This window comes from Orbicella franksi, chromosome 6 (genome assembly GCF_964199315.1).
Source record: "Orbicella franksi chromosome 6, jaOrbFran1.1, whole genome shotgun sequence".
NCBI lineage: Eukaryota > Metazoa > Cnidaria > Anthozoa > Scleractinia > Merulinidae > Orbicella > Orbicella franksi.
In genome coordinates this window covers 17094275-17113881 of record NC_138150.1, presented here as the reverse complement: position 1 = coordinate 17113881, position 19607 = coordinate 17094275, and the positions used below count along the sequence as shown (strand labels likewise).

General features: G+C 39.5%; 1 protein-coding gene across 1 annotated transcript in view; it reads right to left on the bottom strand.

Moving 5' to 3' along the window:
* Nucleotides 1-98: 98 nt before the first annotated feature.
* Nucleotides 99-19607, bottom strand: part of LOC145490988 (aconitate hydratase, mitochondrial-like) — a 35025-nt gene continuing 15516 nt past the window's right edge. Inside the window, exons 9-28 of the mRNA XM_081470119.1 lie at nt 18664-18715; nt 17991-18089; nt 17445-17641; nt 16827-16932; nt 16446-16539; nt 15948-16011; nt 15589-15662; nt 14886-14997; nt 13765-13837; nt 13616-13665; nt 12982-13011; nt 8993-9042; nt 8039-8114; nt 7470-7501; nt 7003-7068; nt 6538-6631; nt 3511-3643; nt 2976-2996; nt 2000-2100; nt 99-645 (exon numbers count right to left, since the gene is read on the bottom strand). Coding sequence (XP_081326245.1) covers nt 508-645; nt 2000-2100; nt 2976-2996; nt 3511-3643; nt 6538-6631; nt 7003-7068; nt 7470-7501; nt 8039-8114; nt 8993-9042; nt 12982-13011; nt 13616-13665; nt 13765-13837; nt 14886-14997; nt 15589-15662; nt 15948-16011; nt 16446-16539; nt 16827-16932; nt 17445-17641; nt 17991-18089; nt 18664-18715 — 1662 coding nt within the window. The 3' untranslated portion in view covers nt 99-507. The remainder of the gene's footprint in view (nt 646-1999; nt 2101-2975; nt 2997-3510; nt 3644-6537; nt 6632-7002; nt 7069-7469; nt 7502-8038; nt 8115-8992; nt 9043-12981; nt 13012-13615; nt 13666-13764; nt 13838-14885; nt 14998-15588; nt 15663-15947; nt 16012-16445; nt 16540-16826; nt 16933-17444; nt 17642-17990; nt 18090-18663; nt 18716-19607) is intronic.

Genomic DNA, 19607 nt, shown 5'->3' with positions numbered 1-19607 from the left:
CTTACACAAGGAATACTCTGCCGTCCGCCCCCCCTTCTCCCCCGGTCTCTGGCTCCCATAATGTTGCACAAGAAAAACTTGTTCGAAAAACCACAGTTACCAACAAAGTTCGTTTCTTTTAATAACGCTGAAGAAGACTTCAATTTTACTTTACAATTTTCCTTCTCCAACAGTGGTTTTGAGAATCAAACGAGAACATGGCAGAAATGAATTTCCCTTGGCTAAACAATGTTCAATAAGTTTGTTCTTGTAACGTTGAATTGAAACAAACTACTTGGGAGCTATAAAAGTGTCCATTATTAAATACATCTTCGGGAAAAGCAAGCCAAATTCTTGACTCAAAACTAGAATACTAGGCGTCAAAGAAAAATTTCCACGAAAGACTTAGCTGCTCATGTTTGTTCTGTCTCCGTTGCCGTATTGAGTAATAATTATCAAGCTGAAACGACACGGTAAAAAGGGGCCAATTTGTAATTCGAGGGAAGTTCTCTAGTCCTCGGGGAAAGGCTACTTTGCAGCTACTTCGGCCATTCTGTTGAGTGCTGAGCCAGCTCTAAACCACTCAATCTGTGATTCGTTCATGGTGTGATTCAGTTGGATCTCGTCTTGGCCTCCATCTTTGTGTTTGACCACACACTCCACGGGCTGTAAAACGAGAAATCAACAGATCTAAGAACCCGAATTAAAGCCTTTAACCTGTGTTTTCGTTGCATAAAGCGAACAAGACTATTTCTACACCATCCTGGATAAGAACTGAGACAGAAATCTATCGCCGGGTTCCCCACCCCCCCGTCTCCCAGGTATTAAATTCTCCGGTCGGTGCTTGTGTCCGGTCGTTTAGCCCCCGAGTCGATTAGTCCCTAACCGCTTAGCCCCCAACGAGAAGTCGAAAACACTGTCTACTTCTCGTTCTTTAAGGTGGCTCCCTATAGTTTTACGATCGCACGAGCGCTGAGGAGGTAATCTGCGCGCGCTCAAAGGAAAACGTCAGTGTTTTGCGATATTTTATTACGTCAACATGAGCACAAAAAGCAAATCTGACAGTGAATTTCCTCGCGTTTGCTTCGGTGAAATTCCGCAAAATTTGGCAGATTGGTAGCAAATATTTTACTTTAGTCGGAGCTCGTTTTTCATGGAAATCTATACGACCAGATTTTTTGCAGCGGTAAAAGACATGAATTTGAAAATATCGAAAAACCTGCCTTTACAAAACTCTACTTTTTTTCGTGTTTAAAATTTGTATCCCACTGGAAGCGATGTGATGTAAAAATTTTGGAAGATTTCACCGAAGGAAATTCATGAAAATCACAAATAAAGCCATAAAAACAGTAAAAAACACATTTGTTTGGGCATTTATAATTCAAGACTAAATCCCCAGATTTTAACAGAGATTATAGCAAAATACTATTTAATCATTGCTTATTACATGTAATAAGTTTGAGAGGACTAGATGTGAAAGCGAAAAAAACAGCATTCAAAACATAACACTTGCGCGCGTAACGCCATAAATGATTACCCTATGGAGACACCTTAAGCGTGAATGCCGGCTAATCGACTTCTGGTTGGAGGCTAACCGGCTAGGACTGATCGAGTTGAGGACTAATCGACCGGCAACTCCGGTACCAATTTTTACGCTTCAGTGGAGAAAGTCATGTCCAGGTCTCGAATCCGTAGCACTCTATCTGGAGTCTGGCGCACAAACCATTCAGCCACCGTATCTCCAAATCGATACAATCCGAAATCTTGTACCTCGAATCCTCGCCAACCTGGGCTTGTGTATGTTTTTTACTATGACCATGTGCACGCGGCTATTCCGACCGACAACATTGAAATGGTTTTACAATGTAACCTATCAGTGAAATAGCGCGTCCGTTTCGCCACCAAACGTATTAAGTCAGTAAGCAGTGGCCAAAAGATTTCGTGAGTAGACACAAGTTGAAAACCTGTCTCTACGTGCGACTATGATTGATAGAGAACAGAAACTAGATTATATATTTACCTTGCCAGGCGCAAGGTCGTTAAGACCTAGCAAAGAAAGCTTGTCATCAGGCTGAACCTTGTCATAGTCAGCTGAATCAGCAAAAGTCAAAGGCAGGAGTCCTGCGATAAAAAAACGAAACAAGATGTAAGAGCAGAGCGACTGGCCAAATATTCACATTTCCTCACACGTGGACGACTCCTAAGTTCACATATAAACTACTGCTGCAACCGTTCAGTTGTCTCTGAGATTACCAGGAATTTCGTTCCGTGAAATCAGGACTTTAGCTATTTATCACTTTCATGTTTACAAAGGTCAATTAACCGCCGTATCGAGTTTGTAAAGCTCATGTTTCGAGAGTTGGCCCTTCGACCAAACAAAGTACTTTGAAGCAGAAGTGTAACAGCTCTCGTAAGCTTGTAATTCTCTTCATTGTTAGCAGCTGTTATTGTTTTAGGGCTAGGGGCATTGTTTCTGTTGTTTGTTCTATTGTTCTCTCAAAGGGTATCAAGCCATTCATGTCAGACCTTACGAGAGTTGCTACATCACCCCTTTCAAGAGGAGCTAACACACCAAAACCCCAACTTCACAAACTCACTACGCCGGTTAATTTACTCTTATCAACTTCAAGTTGAGACATAGCTGTAACTCACATGCTGGCCGACCCAGCCCAATAGTTTCTTTAGAAAATAATATCTTGGTTCATTATACCATAGTTAGTCCCCTCTACTAACTATGATTATATCGAGACCGCTCACTCCCATGACAAAGAAGATATTTCACCATCGGGAATTAACTCTTAACCTTCAACTCATTCCAGTCAAGTAAAGCTTGTTCCCTTTTCTATCACTACACGCCCTTTCGTTTTTGGCAATGGAAGACAGGGTCGAGGATAAAACGACAGGGCAAAATTGACTTAACTCTTAAATCGTTCAAAAATCTACATACTTGTTTCTAAACATCACTGAGTTTAAGGATTAAGGTCATGTATACTTACCCTGTTTCTTCAAATTCGTTTCTGAAAAGAAACAGTAGAAGTAAGTGGCAATATTCCTCAGTTGTAGATACATTAAGTGATCATTATTTACCGCTAGAACGGTTTTCAATCGAGTGTCGTTAAAAGTAGAACACATTTGCTTTGATTTTGCACTGCTTCGTTAAGCCTTTGTAATCCGATAAGTCCAATCGTGACCCGTTTACACAGGTTTTCCCGCGTTTCAGGTTGATTTCTTGTATTCGTTTCGGGAGTACTGGCCCTCAAACAGCATGGCCTCGGATCGACCCCAGGACCCGACTTCACTTGAGTCTGTTGTTGAGTCTTGTCCCTATTCCAAGGGTTTTTGTCCGAGTTCTTCGGCCTTCCTCCCTCCACGAAAACCAACTACCCAAGTTCCCAATTCAATCTTGATAAGCGTACACTTCACAGAGCTCTAACAGGTTTCGTGGGATTAACATTAGGCTAGCTCCGTCAATAAGTCATAGGCATAACACACGCTTCTCCTTGCCTTTCTCAACACCAACAACAAACATACCATGGATTCGTGCAAAGCTCTTAACAATGATTGCTCGTCCTCCAAGATGTCTCGGCTCCAGAGCTGCATGTTCTCTACTGCTTCCCTCACCGTAGTTCTCATCTCCGACTGCAACCCACTTCACTCCTTTAGCCTAAAGAAAAAAGGGTTTAGGTAAAGCTGTAACTTTGACAGGACTACGAATAATACCACACTGTTACGGACTCTCACTGTTAAGTACGTTCCTAGCCTCCTTCGCAACCGTCACGCAACACTTTCTATGCGGTAGAAGCGTTGTGTGACCACCAAAGTAACGGCTACGCGGGAAACTCGTATGTCCCAGGCTCCCAGGTGATAAGTGGGCAGAGCGGAGATCATGGTCTTGAGAGCTTGGAGAGTTAAAGAGGCTGTCTCTGTAAGAACCGACCACTGATTTTACTTCGAAAATTCGATTTTTCTCATAAGCTGGGATTTCAAAGCCCTTACCTAGTCAATCACTAAAATGAGTTTTGTTTCATTAAAAATTCCAATTGAAGTTTTCTAGAATTGATTGAAGTTCGGTCCGCTCGACACAAGTTTCATGCCTGCCGAAACTGGAAAAATAGCACATATTGCCGGCGCTCTAAAAAAACTAATATTCGCTCAAAAGTCCCAATTCTTTTTTTCAACTATAGATATGTCATAACAGTTTGTTTAGCCATGTTGCAATTATAATTCAATGTTGTTCCTTCAACGGTCAAAAGAAGATTTTCTACCCGTTAAATCGAGTTTTGAACCAAACGCGAAAAGAGCTCTACTTTGAAGGCACGTTTTAAAAATGTGGCACCTGTTTGAAACTGCTAAACTACATGAATAGAAAGTATAAATGTCCCTTAATTTAAAACAATAATATTTGTCTGCCCACTAGGTTTTCAAAACTAACGACCGCTTGAAGTTAAGGAAATTTTGAAAATATTCCAGTGAGTAACTAACACACTCGCCTTCGTAAAGTGCTCCGATAAATTCCCGTAAATATCTTACCTGGCTTCAAGATTAAATTTTTGGTCCTTTGTAGCGATCCTTGAAACCTAGGTAGCATTAAAACTCCCAGCTTTTCCTTCCAGATGTAGGTTTGCATATAAAGTAGATTTACACGTTCCTCATCTGTGTCGAGCATGACCGTCACATACTTCGATGTTCTTTGTATCACTGACCATTGTTTTCCTCGAAGCCGGTTTAATCATCATCACGGGAAGATTGGGAACTAAATCACTTGTTGTAAACACAAAATGGCCGTGGCATTTATCAATCTTTCCTTGGCTTCCCGAATCACTGTTTACTGTTCATACACGTATATGTGCCGAGAGTTGTCCAAAAGAGTGCTTCTACAAACCTTTCAAGAGGAGTCTACATGATTAAACCGGCTTCGATGAAAACAATGGTCAGTAATACAAAAAACATCGAAGTATGTGACGGTCACGCTTGACACAAATGAGGAACGTATAAATCTACTTTATATGCAAACCTACAGTTGGAAGGAAAAGCTGGCAGTTTTAACGCTACCTAGGTTTCAAGGATCGCTACAAAGGACCAAAAATTTAATCTTGAAGCCAGGTAAGAGATTTACGGGAATTTATCGGAGCACTTTACGAAGGCGAGTGTGTTAGTTACTCACTGGAATATTTTCAAAATTTCGTGAACTTTAAGCGGTCGTTGGGCAGACAAATTTTATTATTGTTTTAAATTAAGGGACATTTATACTTTCTATTCATGTAGTTCAGCAGTTTCAAACAGGTGCCACATTTTTAAAACGTGCCTTCAAAGTAGAGCTCTTTTCGCGTTTGGTTCAAAACTCGATTTAACGGGTAGAAAATCTTCTTTTAACCGTTGAAGGAACAACATTGATTTATAATTGCAACATGGCTAAACAAACTGCTATGATATATCTATAGTTGAAAAAAGAATTGGGACTTTTGAGCGAATATTAGTTTTTTTAGAGCGCCGGCAATATGTGCTATTTTTCCAGTTTCGGCAGGCATGAAACTTGTGTCGAGCGGACCGAACTTCAATCAATCCTAGAAAACTTCAATTGGAATTTTTAATGAAACAAAACTCATTTTAGTGATTGACTAGGTAAGGGCTTTGAAATCCCAGCTTATGAGAAAAATCGAATTTTCGAAGTAAAATCAGTGGTCGGTTCTTACAGAGACAGTCTCTTAAAGATTCGTGTATATAATGTATCTGATTGGTTCGATTTGAACAACCGATCAAAAGACAATACACGGATCCTTGTTGCACAACGTAATCAGCAAAGTATTTTTCCACTCCAACTCAGGCGTTTCTCTCAGTGGAGAATAGACCAGTTTCAAGTTAACCAAGAACGGTGAATAAAAAGAGTAAAGAATCATCTGTATTATCATATCTCTCAGTTAGTATGCACGCTGTGATTGGTCAATTTAGCGGGCCGTACTCTCCTGTAAGGCCCACTAAAATTTAAAGTTGGTTTTGCTGCCAAACTGTTTCGTGATTTATCGTTAACTGTTCTTAACTTTTATAGCAAGTGAAAGTTTTAAACTTTCTTACACTCTAAATTATGTAATAAAGCGTGCTAACGACTTAAAAACAGTTTCAAACTGACTCGTTTTGCTTTCGAGGTGCGTCAGAAATTTGAAACCTTTCCGAGTCCGCGTGAACAGAAATCGTTTCTGAACCCGTCAGACACACAGTAGAATAATAATAAATATCTTGCTAGCCTCGTCTTCTCGGTCCGTACTGTAAGTTACGGATCCTCGTTTTTTCCCCTTCGATTTATGACCCGCGCGCTTCGCGCTTGGGCCATAAAACGAAGGGGAAAAAACGAGGATCCGTAACTTACAGTACGGACCTCGAACTCGGTTAGTAAGAGGTATGTGTTAGTCTCAATCTGAAGTAAATTATTCACAATACATTATAACCCTGCACATATGCGTGTTTAGTCTTTTTATTCAGGAGTCTTGGAACTGGACTACTTAGGAACCCATAAAAAAATTCATGTATTTTCTCAGTTCACGCGTGTTCTTTATAGTTTACCTTGTAATCTCGTGCGGTGTCAGGGACGGCTCCATACTCTCCAGTCAGTTGATTCTTGACGCTGTTTACCTTATCATTCTCACTGTTGACGGCTCTGTGCGTTGAAAGAAAACAAAATCTGATTTATAATTGCTTTCGTTTCATTTGACCAATCAAATCAACGCGTGTTTATGGACGCGTCACGCGATTGACTCGCGCGTGGGGTTAGGGTTAGTGGAACTGAAGTAGATTACCCGCGGAAAATCTAACAGTCGCCATGTCATTACCTCGGCTCCAAAAAATCTGTAGATGGTAGGAATGATTCTACCTCAAACAGACAACAAAGGTACCATGCACACCACAACAAACAGTTCAATATTTCGTTTGTAAATAAAATTCTTTACAAACAAACACCTAGCAAGTTCAAGGTACGCACCGTCCGCATATCCTTGCAGTGTAATCACTGCTTGCTCGTTGAATACTCACCCAATAAACATGTTGTTGGAAATATTATCTAAATGGCCTCTGTACTTCAGCCACGGACCAGCAGCACTATATCGAAAGAACAGAACACAAAGTTAAGTAATGAACACTACTGCAGTTTCTTGGCAAATTTTCTAGAAGCATTCCTATTCTTGTTACTCTCATTCTTGTGAATTTCCCAGTCTTACTATTCAATCAAAAAATGGCGGGAGCCTTCAAACGTTTTCTTGTGTCACGTTGCTTAGTAACATGCATGCCAAGAAACATTACATATGGCAAAGAAAACTTCGGTTGCACAGGCGGCTACCTTCACAACCGTACTTTGCATGACAGGCCAGAAAAATAGGCTATGTAAACTTTCTTCCGAAACTATGGCGTCGCTCAAAAATATCGCATCGTCTCGACTAGCTGTCCCTGGGCCTCCGAGGATGATCAAAACGGAGACTCCCCGCAACTCAAACTAAGCTTACCTGATGTGGTCTGTTGTGCACTTTCCCTTGACCTGGTTAAAACAAAATACCGCATAATTATTGCATACACACATTTCAGTTTATCGATTTCAAAGAGATATAAATTTACAAATTTGGGCATGCTTGCAGAAGCAAAGGAATGCTCGAAAAGATTTCAAACTAAAGTACGAGACACATACACATTGAATAACTTATTCAATTATCTATGCTAAATAAAACTTGTAAACGAAATATCATTTCTTGAACGAGAACATCCTTTCATACTTGAAACAGAACTCGTAACAGACTCATAATTAACGGGCAGCCCCCAGTGGAAGTGATTAGCTTCAAATTCGTCCTCTCACGCCACGCCTCGCCCAATCTTTTCGAAAGGGACGACCGCCACATTGCTTCTCCCATCCCCTAATGGCAGCGATAAACTTGTCTTCTCTACTGGAGTTACTAGCTCCAAATTACCTCTGGCTGGTACTCTCCATATCTTATTATAGCCTGGACACTGTTTGCCGGGGATCCAAGTGAGGATTTATTACTAATACGTAAATCAAAACTGTTTCTATATTAATAATTACCTTGATCAAAATCGTCATGTCCTCAAGGTCCTTACCGTCCCACTTGTCAAATGGAGTGAGAAGTTGAAGCCGGTTGCTGAGAGAAAAGAAAGACACTAAACAACTAAGCTCGTGATCAAAGACTGAGCAACATGCAATTATTCTTCATGGCGTACAGATACTGTTGAACAAGCCTCAGGACCGCAAAGAACAAGTATTGATCAAGTTCTTGTTTTACAAATTCCCAGATTAGACATCGCCATAACCATAACCTTATTAGTAGGATTCTGCTGGTATACTGATGCAGATGCTTCAATATGATTGGCTGAGCTATCGTACACAATTAGCCAATAGTAATCGTGTACTAATTATAGACGACTACTTCCCAGGGATTATAGAGAAAAGTGAAATATAACTGGTTAATTGAGACCCAAGAAATCTTAAGCAATTAAGGACATTCACCCTTGTGCCTTAAAAATGCGACTTAAAAACCTCAAAATAGTTGAAGGGATGACAAACTCGCTCACACAGCTGCAAGTTTCCAAGCGATTTCCTTTGGCGAAATACTTCTTAAAATGTAGAGTAATAATTGCTAATCAATGTTTTAAAGAAATTTAGAAGAATTAAAATAAAACAATTAAAATATTCACTCTCAATTCCTATGAGGTGATAGCTAGATCAGGCTTTCGCCTCATTACAATCACCTCGCAGCAATTTTGAGTTCATAATCGAATCCGGCGTTACAGGTAATTAGTTTTTGAAAGCGTTTGACATGGTGTTCATAGCCTGCGTAGCCGTCGTTTCTTTCTCAAGCGCGCGAGGCGTGAACGAAAAGCTTGCCATAATCGCGCGTGACAAATCCCTTTCGTGCCGTAAGCCTTTGCGTGTCTTTCAAGCTTTTTGTTTACCTCTCGCGCGCTTGGGAAGGAAACGATTGCAACACAGGCTATGGTTTTCAACGCCATAAGAACTTACCTTTGAGGATTTACGTCTACTGTCACTGATGAACTGTCTACTGGAGGTTCCTGTAAATAGGCAGAGAGAAACTTTGTCATAACATCCTTGGAAAGACCAAGTGTGAAAGCCAAGAAAACATTAGGAGACAGAGCTTTCCAGGTAGCTGCTCCTTTCGTATGGAATAAGCTGCCAAGGTCCGCGCGCGAAGCAACGAACTTAGAATCTTTTAAGACTTTAATTAAGACATTTTTATTTAAGGAATCATTTCAGTTATCTTAGCATATCTATATCTTTATTTGTAATTATCTTTTACCCACTTAAAGTGCCACTGAAACGAAATTTTCGTACTCTCTTTTAATATCCCAACCTATAGTTTCAAACGTGCTTAAAGTAATGGTGAACTTTATTTCTGTCAAATCCTAACGGAAAGTGCTTTTTTTAGCTGTTGAAATCGACTTTTTGGAGCAAAACTGTGTCCGGGCTCTGGAACCGAGTTTAAGGACCTTGTGACATCACTGGTTGTATTCACGCAAGAAGCGCTATAGATTCTCTCTTGTTTTCACTTGATTTATTCAAGTTTATTCTTCATATTGTCGATATCTACTAGTTTTCTACCTCGTAATTTCTGCCCAGCGTTGACAGGAAATACACATCATAAACGTTGGAGGGCGCCAGAGAGTGTAGATTCACCAAAATAAATGCTACAGATTAGAACAGCTCAGTATACTTTTCGAACATCTTGAGTACTCGATTGGAGATTTCGAAGACGAGTGTGGCAACTTTTATATCACGTCCTGAAGCCTAAATACGATATTTCGTCGTCTGTTTTCAGCTTGGTTCTGAAATTTGGGTTCTCACGTTTATCTAAGGTCTATTAACAAGGTTCGAATATATCCTCGGCAACTTTACTGCATTAAAAGCCGTAAGCGCATCAGCCATCCGCACAATCACGAAGTTATTAACAGTCCACAAGCTTTGAGTCGAGTACTTCTTTGCACACAGAGGGCATCTTTTTATGATACTAATGAGTGAGAGTTCTTGTGGCAGACAAAATGTATCTTTGAAAATTGTGATCCGCAGCAGGGTTTGCTTTATCGCCGCATACGTATCAGTGTAAACAAAGCGGGAATTTCGCTTCTCTTTTACACGTATCTCCCAATTGCAATATTTCACGGCCGATGGATTACTTTGAGTTCTTTAACACATACTTATGTCTATGATCTTCATTTAATGGTATCCAAGTTCAAAACAATTCGTTAAAACGTCACTAGTTTACACTCCTTTCGAAGGTTTATTAAACAGAATTTGAACTAATTTGCATATATGACCTTTCGCCGCCGACATTGTCACGCTTTCTCTCCTTTCCTGAAAACATACCTGTAGGGTCATGGCAGCTTAGTTTACCTTTATAGCCTAAATTCGCTCCCTCATGTAAAAGAACAGGGTTTCTTAAATTGTTGCTGTTGTGATAACTTGTAGCATGTAGCAGATACAACTGGACTAAAGTTCACTGTGGCACAATCTCGTCCGCTGTGAAACTCACAAAGTGTCCGGTTTCCTCGAAGCGAAGCGACTCGAAAACTCGAAGCGTTGTTGCTGCGATTCGTGCAGCAGCAGTCCGGATAATATTTTCAAAAGCCGCTTTCTCTTGTTTTCATGTCTTTTTTACTTTACGAGTGTAGATATTTTTTAATTGAGTGCTGGCCATTTCACCAAGAGTCCCGATCATTTTGCGATCTACGAACTCCCACTCGTTTGCTTGCTCACATTAAGTATCCTGCAAATATCCAATTAAATAGATTGGAAAGCCCCAGGATCGACTCTCCACCTCTTCATGTCTAAGGCCACTGTTATTATCTGCTTTACAGCTCTGAGATGTCCTTAAGATGTTTTTTTGGGGGGGGGCTTCGAACAGTAATCTCTTCTCCCATAATCACTCTAAATTTTCACCGCGGCATGAGAGCAATACAACCAGTGACGTCACTAGGCTGTTTTGGCCGCGCCAAAATGGCCGCCAATTTTGGCCTTAACCAGCCAACTTCGAACGGCTGAAAAAACAGTTTTCGCTTACCGTATGCGAAAAAAAAGTTTGCAGTGTTTCCAAGTAAGGTTGAAACTTTATTACTAAGCAAAAATCTCACATATAAAAATTTCGTTTCAGTGGCACTTTAATGTAAATATTTTTTATGATTTTGATAGGAAGATTTGTAAAATTTTAGTTATTAATTGCTGTTGTGATGCGCTTTTGAATATTTTATAGAAAAGGCGCAATACAAATAACAAGAAGATCTGTTAGATCTTAAAACCGCGCTTTTAAAATTTAACTGTTTTCTTAGCACCACAGTCGCAACGCAGTGCACATTCGAAAGTAATCCTTGATGATTCATTGATTACTGTAGACATCACATCACTTGATCAACACAGACTGTACTATTGCACCATCAGTCGTAGCCGTTGCGAAATCTCCGATGACGTAATAGTGTTAATCTGGAACTTTCTTTGGGATATGTATGGGCATGAAGATACGAACACTATTAACAACAGCTTTCTTTCTTAAAAGTCAAGTTTAAATTTAATTTTTTCCTTGAGTAAAGGGCTAGCAAAGAAGTCACACGAGTCACATAATTCAAGAATTGCGCTATCGACGGCTATCTTTAGTACGGTGGTTATTTCCCTACCAATGACGTAATCATTGCATGTCCTGACATGTTCTTTGCTTGGCTTGCAAATATTTCATTTTCCTTCCGATCTATGAACTCGCTGCGATGAAACAGCCAAAGAATTTACTTCATTTGCCTAAAACCACAAGAAATACTCGCAAACTTGCAAATAAATTAATGACCGTCGCTTCTGGCGAAATAAACTTCCAAAGTAAACACGATCTTATTAGTAACGTAGCGAAAGTGAAAGCTGCAACGTCAGCGCATTCCATGGATGACGTAATACCTTTTTTTAGCGTATTTATTATTCCCTTTGAATCCAACGCTTCGATAAAACCAAAAGAAGATATATTTTACCCACAACAAAGGAAACAATATCCGTAAAATTATCCGTGTATTAATGTTTTAACAGCTTCTGGCGGAAAAAACATCACACGTTGCGTGACTCGGAATTTGGCCGAGCGGAGGTCTGCGTCTGGTCACCGACAAAAAAAAAAAAAATAAACCACGGGTAAACCTAGAACCGCGCTCGGCCCATGGCCGCGCGGTTAATAAATGTTATGTTATGTTATGTTATGTTAATCAAAATTTAAAAGCAGAATAGAGTTCATTCATTTTGGGGGACTAAGTACTCATTCAACTGACATTCTACCACAGTGAATTTTAAAAATATTCAGCAGATTACGAACATGATGTATTATGATCGTAGTGGCTCATGCTACTGAAAATAGAAGCAGTTTGAGTGGTTCTTAACCCCAAACTATCTTCCCAATAAAATATAACATATTAACATAAAAATAATCAGCAGACGCAAGACTTAAACTAGTAGCTGTTCCTCTTCTTGTGTGACTTGGAGAGATGGACGGAGGGATGGGGGTGCGATATTATGGTCCTTTATATACTGAAGGGTATGAAAACGTACTGTACCTGTTCATCGAAGTTATACACAACTTAAGCAGTTGTGAAATTAAAGCCTGGAAAAAAATCAGGCTTGGACGGGATCCCGTTCAAGCCTGAACAATTTTTTTCAGGCTTTAATCTCACAACTGCTCAAGTTATGTATATAAACGCAGTGATCAATCATGTCTTCACATCTTTCTCGGCAGTTCAAATATATTATCTTTCACATATTGACTTGTTTATATCGAAGTATGAGCATTGCGCAAACACTGTGCTTTTGACACCAGTCTAAGCGATAGTCCTCTGTGTGCCCTCTAAGGGATCCGATTTCAAAACTGTCAAAAGTGAGTGATCATGTGGCTTATAAAGAAGATACTTATAAAAAAGACTTGCTTCTCAGAGGGAAATGCCACTACCAATCACAAAACCAGTTATAATAACACTTACCTGGTATGTATCCTCACCAGGATCAAAGCCCTGCAAGCACAAAGATTTTGAGATTTAAACCTATTTCTCCTCCAAATAACCTTATAAGCTCAGGAAATAAAACTATGAGAATAAACGAGTTTGTCATAGAGGAGGGACTGTCTTGATCAAAATCGAATTCTCCCAACCGACATTTTAAGGAGATGTTGTTTTCTTTTCTCTTGTTAACCGGCTTCAACTTCTTACATAAACACCTACCCAAGACCTCCCTCCACTTAGGGTAGACAATGATAAGGTCTTTAACTGACAATTATTATATGGCTAGCTCCGTGAGCGGGCAAGACGAATCAAATCCTGCGCTGTGATTGGCTACCCGAGCGGGCAAGATGGAGCTATCTTGCCCGCTTGGGACTACTTGCCGTATCCTGCAAGAAAAATTTCCCTGAAAGCCACATAATAAATCCTTTATTGCCCAAGCTTGTTCGGTCAAGATGGCTGGATATTGGCCTCGTTCTTTTTTTGCGAGTTTATGGACCTCGACTCTGTCTCTGTCCATAAACACGCAAAAAAAGAACTTGGTCAATATCCAGCCATCTTGACCTCACACTTGGTCAATAATCCATACTTAGGGTGCTGTAACTCAGAAGACGTTTACCTTATTAGGCAGTTCATCGCCATATGGACTTTCAAGTTTGAATGAATCACCTACAGACATTTAAAGAAGACAACATAATTGACCATATTTTCAGAACTGCAATTCAAACTTTGCTGTCAGTAATTGAGGAAACTGAATGTATATCTCACCATTTGGGCAAGTTAAAGAGTCTGATTCAGGGTTAAAACTCAGGTCACCAGCAATGGACAGTGCAGTCACCATCTGAAGATCAATAAAATAGAGTGATACATTTAACAAATAAATTCCTTATTGCCGTGCGACTGTTCAGTAATTGAATGCAGATGACGTCAAAATATGCCAAGACAAAAGTGGAACACATACATACATACATACATACATACATACATACATACATACATACATACATACATACATACATACATACATACATACATACATACATACATACATACATACATACATACATACATACATACATACATACATACATACATACATACATACATACATACATACATACATACATACATACATACATACATACATACATACATACATACATACATACATACATACATACATACATACATACATACATACATACATACATACATACATACATACATACATACATACATACATACATACATACATACATACATACATACATACATACATACATACATACATACATTACATATTTTGTTTATTTATACTCGATGAATTGGAGCTTACTAGGCTCCTAGCTTAAATAGCTAATGCATCAAGTTTAAAATAGGTGATAACCGTGTGTGTCACTGATGTTAATGGTGTCATCTATGCATCTGTTTTCCAATTGATCATACGTAAGAACTAGTCAAAGATATTATCTCAAATCTGTTTAAAAGCCATCTGCTACCATCTGCCTGTCAGTCAGTCTGTCAGTCTGTCGGTCAGTCAGTCAATTGGTCAGCTAGACAGTTGGTCGGTTGGTCAGTCAGTCAGTCCTATGGTCTGTCTGTCAACCTTCCTACCAACCTACATATTTACCTACCCCAAAAGCAAACAAGAGGCCACATGTGCCACTATTACTGCTACCATTTGTTATAAGTTTTGATTAACTGTTGATGACTTTGTGGTATCACCCTTTCCCTTTTTCAGACTTCCATATCAATCAAAGTACACAAACAAATTTATGTACCATTCATCAGCATGTACAGTAGCTGCCTCGTTGCATATTTCCCAACTCCAAGACCAAACTTGGACAAAGATGCCACAAAAAAAACTGTATAAGTTGAGTTGTTCTTACCTCAGGCGATGTGACAAAAGCATGAGTGGCAGGGTTAGCATCATTACGCCCTGTGAAATTTCTGTTGTATGATGTGACTATTGTGTTAGCTTCTCCCATCTTGACATCTTTTCTGAAAACACAAAGCAAAGGTTCAGCCAATACATTTATACGTTAAACCGCAGTTATACAGTGCGGACATCTATCGCACTGAGTATCATCTGGGAAGGGAGCTCTTCCTCCACAAACCATGTTTACCAAGCTCTACTCAATGATGTTTTTTTCAGACCATAACTTCTCACTGTAGTCTATTCTTAGTGCAGCTTTTCACTCCAATCATTTCCTGAGATGAAGCTACAAGCTACAAGTTACAGCTTTCACTGCATTGTGTTCTTGGACAAGATATTTTTCTCTCACAGTTTCCCTTTCCACCAGTACATTATAATATATATATGGATATCATAAAATTGACAAAATGTTGGGTGACAGGCCGTGACAAACCAGCATCTACTAATACATAAGGGGGAGCAGCTATGCGCTGATGTCACTTATATTAATATACCTCTATATACACCTGAGTGAAGGGCTCAATCAGGGAATGTGAATGTAAAATGCCTTGCCTGAGAAGACAATGAAAGGGAAGCGATGACAGCCAGGGATCAAACTCTTCATCACCGTGTCTAAAGTCTACAAGACCATTGTACATGATCTATTTTCGTCAAACCTGTTCCACTGTCCAATGCAAGGTCCACAAGCATTTGCTAACACTGTTCCTCCAAACTCTCTCAATGTCTCTGCCTGTTAGAGAGACAAATTGAATACAAATTTTCAGGACATAATCTAGCCAAGGAGTTCTCGTGTTCATGATTGACTATACGACTGCTTTACAAGAAGTTAAGTGAAGAGTCATTATCAAGACTTAACATAGGATTTAACAGGAACCAGAGACCGTCACTCAAGAAAAGCCTCCTACATTCAGGGTGGGCTTTACATGTTCAACAAAATCAATGAACATTTAATACACAATCTATACATTTTAGTTCAAATTTCAAACAAGTTTGGTTTTTACTTCAGATTACTTACAATTCCATCTCTTTCAATGGTTGCACGAATTTGTTCAGATCCAGGAGTGACTGTGAACATTGACCTATGACAGAATCCGTAATTATACTTTTAATAAGTTTAACAGGGTTATTACCTTAATCCACTGATGGAGGTCCAATTTGTTTTATTTTTGTCTGAGATGGGCTCTCTGGATGTGTTTTCCACTTTTAGTGATAATATTTTCAAATTTACGTCTACCGTATTTTTAATGAATAATTATCATATTCATGAAATGGTTGATAGTTGAGGCTTCTTGTTAATTCTATTTTGTCAAACCCATGTTGTGCTGCAGAGTGCTGACAAATCTGGCCAGCTTCACTTCCACTGAGGATATCAAATGAGGTAATGAGATTTCCTTCCTTAGTCTGTGATGGGCAGCAGAAGTAGAATGTTTTTGAACTGAGATGGGGTAGGGGTTTATAAACAGTTTCTCATGAGAGCCCAGAAATTGAATGCAGTCATCAGATGTGCCCTTACCTGGATTTCAGTCCATGTTTGAGAGCCTGCTGTGCAATACTTGCAGCTCTTGTCATATCTTCATAGCTACTATTAGTACAGCTGCCAATTAGACCTGTCAAGAAAACAAGATAACAGCTTGTCAGTCAAACTCAAAATATTATTTTCATTATTTATATTTATATTTGCAACAATTGCTTCCATGGCTTAGTGGAGATGAAGGTGGACTACAAAATCAGAGATCAGGCATTCAAATCTAGGTGAGTACAAAAGCAAATCTTGTGTATGGGAATAGTATGGTAAATGCTGTTGGGGGAGGTGATATAAAGACCTCAATAATACAGACATTCTGGGAGACATTATTTTCATTAGCGGTGCTGGAGTCAGTAATGTGCAACCCACCAACTCTAATGTCCATTGGCCAGCCTTTCTCTTGTGCTGTTGAACCTAATTTGGAGATGGGATGAGCCAAGTCTGGTGTAAACGGACCATTCACATGTGGCTCAAGCTGGGAAGAGAAAGCATTAGAGATTAATACCATCACAGTTGAGCCCTGCTATTTCAACTCTCATGGGAAACAAAAAATTGCTTGAAGTAGTGGGAGTTCGAAGTAACCAATGGTAAATAACTGAAGGGCACATCCAAGAGAAATTATTTTGAGCTCGAAATACTGTAACCAGGAATTCAAAATAACCAAGTTCGAATTAGCGCGATATAACAATAAAACTTAAGCTGATAGTTGAGTTTACTGCTCATTTTTTCTTTGTGAACAGACAGTACTTGAAGTCATGCTAGAACCAAGAAAACAAATCTCAAATTGTCATCTCGTTGATTAGTTCAGTGCTCCAAACAACCTTCATCTTAAAAACCATTGCTAGCCAGCCAAATAAAATGCTTTATTGTTGGAGAGTAACAAGACATGCAGTACCAACAACGACATGCAACTCCTCTAACTTGTAAAATTGGTATTCATCTTGAAACACGATGACTAACAATAGAGAGGAGGCACCAAGTGCTCACCTCACTGAGATTAATCTCGATGACTTGGTCATAATCTGCTCCACTGTCAGACTGAAGAAACGATGCATGTTTGTTGGCAAGGTCAGCAATCTGTGGCCTTCCAGTTGCAATGAGGTATTTCTCCATCCTGTTATTGTATGGAAAAACTGATGTTGTGGCACCAATTTCAGCACCCATGTTACAAATCGTTCCCATACCTATTAAAATGATGATAAGATGGAAATAGGGCTGTCAGGTCATGCATATAAATAACTTTTGTTTCCACTACTTAACTGCTGGTAGGATTTCTACAAGTTTGACAGTTTGGCGGCCATTTTCTTATGACTTAGTTCACTGGCTGGGTGAATGGTTACAAAACCCATTTGACACAGTCAATGATTTCTTCAGCTGTTTTAATTGCTCTAATTCTTTGGAGATCTCTTTGGGTTGCAAATATCAAACAATTGGTTGACAGATACAACAATAAGTATGCCAAAAAAGTGCAAGTTAGCTGTCAGAATTTAATTAAAGAAGCATTTTTCAAAAGACACATATAGAAAAGCTTACCTGTACAGGAAATGGAATCTACTCCAGGTCCAAAATATTCTACAATAGCGCCAGTTCCACCCTTTACTGTTAAGATTCCAGCAACTTTCAGGATAACATCTGTCAAAACAAACACACCCATACACAAAGTTACAGAAGTTTGTATCCTCTTATGTGTCACTTATGGGAGGCGTGGTGGCCTCATGGTTACTGCGCTCGACTCTGGATCAAGTGGTCCAGGTTTGGGCCCTGGCCGGGGACATTGTGTTGTGTTCTTGGGCAAGACACTTCACTCTAACAGTGCCTCTATCCGTCCAGCTGTATAAATGAGTACCGACAAGTTTGATGCTGGGGGTAACGATACAATGGACTAGCATCCTATCCAGGGGGGAGTAGAAATACTCCTAGTCGCTTTACGGTTAGTACAGAAACCAGAGATAAGTGCCAGCCTGACGGGCTGACAGACTTTACCTTTTTTATGTGTAACTTAACTGAAGATTATCTTTGAACAATTGATAATTAAATAAAATCCATGACAAAATTGCTCATTGTGATTAATTCCAGTTCCCTCGGTTTACCTGTGATGACCATCCACCAAGGACACACCAATTTTCAAATTATATTGATTGCAAATGTTCACAGCAGACACAGAAATAGTACATTAATAAACAATCAGAAATTGAGTGGTTTGTACCTTTGGGTGAAGTCCAGCCCTTAAGCTCTCCAGTCAGTTTGACTCCTATGACCTGTTCATTTCAAGGAAAAAGTATTGGCCAAAATGCTAGCAATGTTAATCACGGCAGATGACTCACAGCTACTTCCTTAGGAGAATTTCATTTGCAGCAACATCGTTAATCCCATCATCAGCTTCACAAGCAACAACAACAACATCAACAACAATAGTTAACTTGTACCTCATCAAAAACATACACTGTAGTAGTTATCTTTAATAATTACATTTGAAGAAAAAAAGATAATAGGGCACCTAAAATAACAATAAGAAGCTTAAAGTGCACCTAACCCCCCAATTTTTTTTTTCGCTAAAACGAATCTAGACTTTATTTGAAGCATTTGGGTGAAGAAATTTTTGAATTTGGTTGAATCCTCGATTTTCTATGCCTTTTCAAAGTCGCACTTGAAGTGTTTCACGACCGCGTTTTAGGGAGTCTGGGGCGGCGGTACCTGATGACGTCTACCCAGGAACCAAACACAATAGCGCCTCAGTCAACTCTCTGTATTTGTTCAAGAAAATGGTACACAAAACTAATCATTCCCAAAACTAATCATTCCGATGTATTTTGGGACTAAAACGTCCAAGTTTTGTCTCAGAATCATTTCCTTTTCGTCACTGGAGTCAGAGTTAAGTTTGGATTTGGAAGACTCCGAAATAAACTTCGATCGAGCACGTTCGACAACTGTGAACTCACTGCCTAGAGCTTTGAGACCAATTTACAATATTTCAAGCGATGAAGGGGAAGACTTCTTTGCGGACGAGCTGCTTGTATATTAGGAATGGAAAGCTAGATACAAAGTGGAGGAGCAGGAAAGAAAACTCAAGGACTGCTTTGGATGGTAATTTCATCAACTAAACATAAGATTCCCACGTGTGTTTATAACCCGTTTACATTTGTCCTTAGC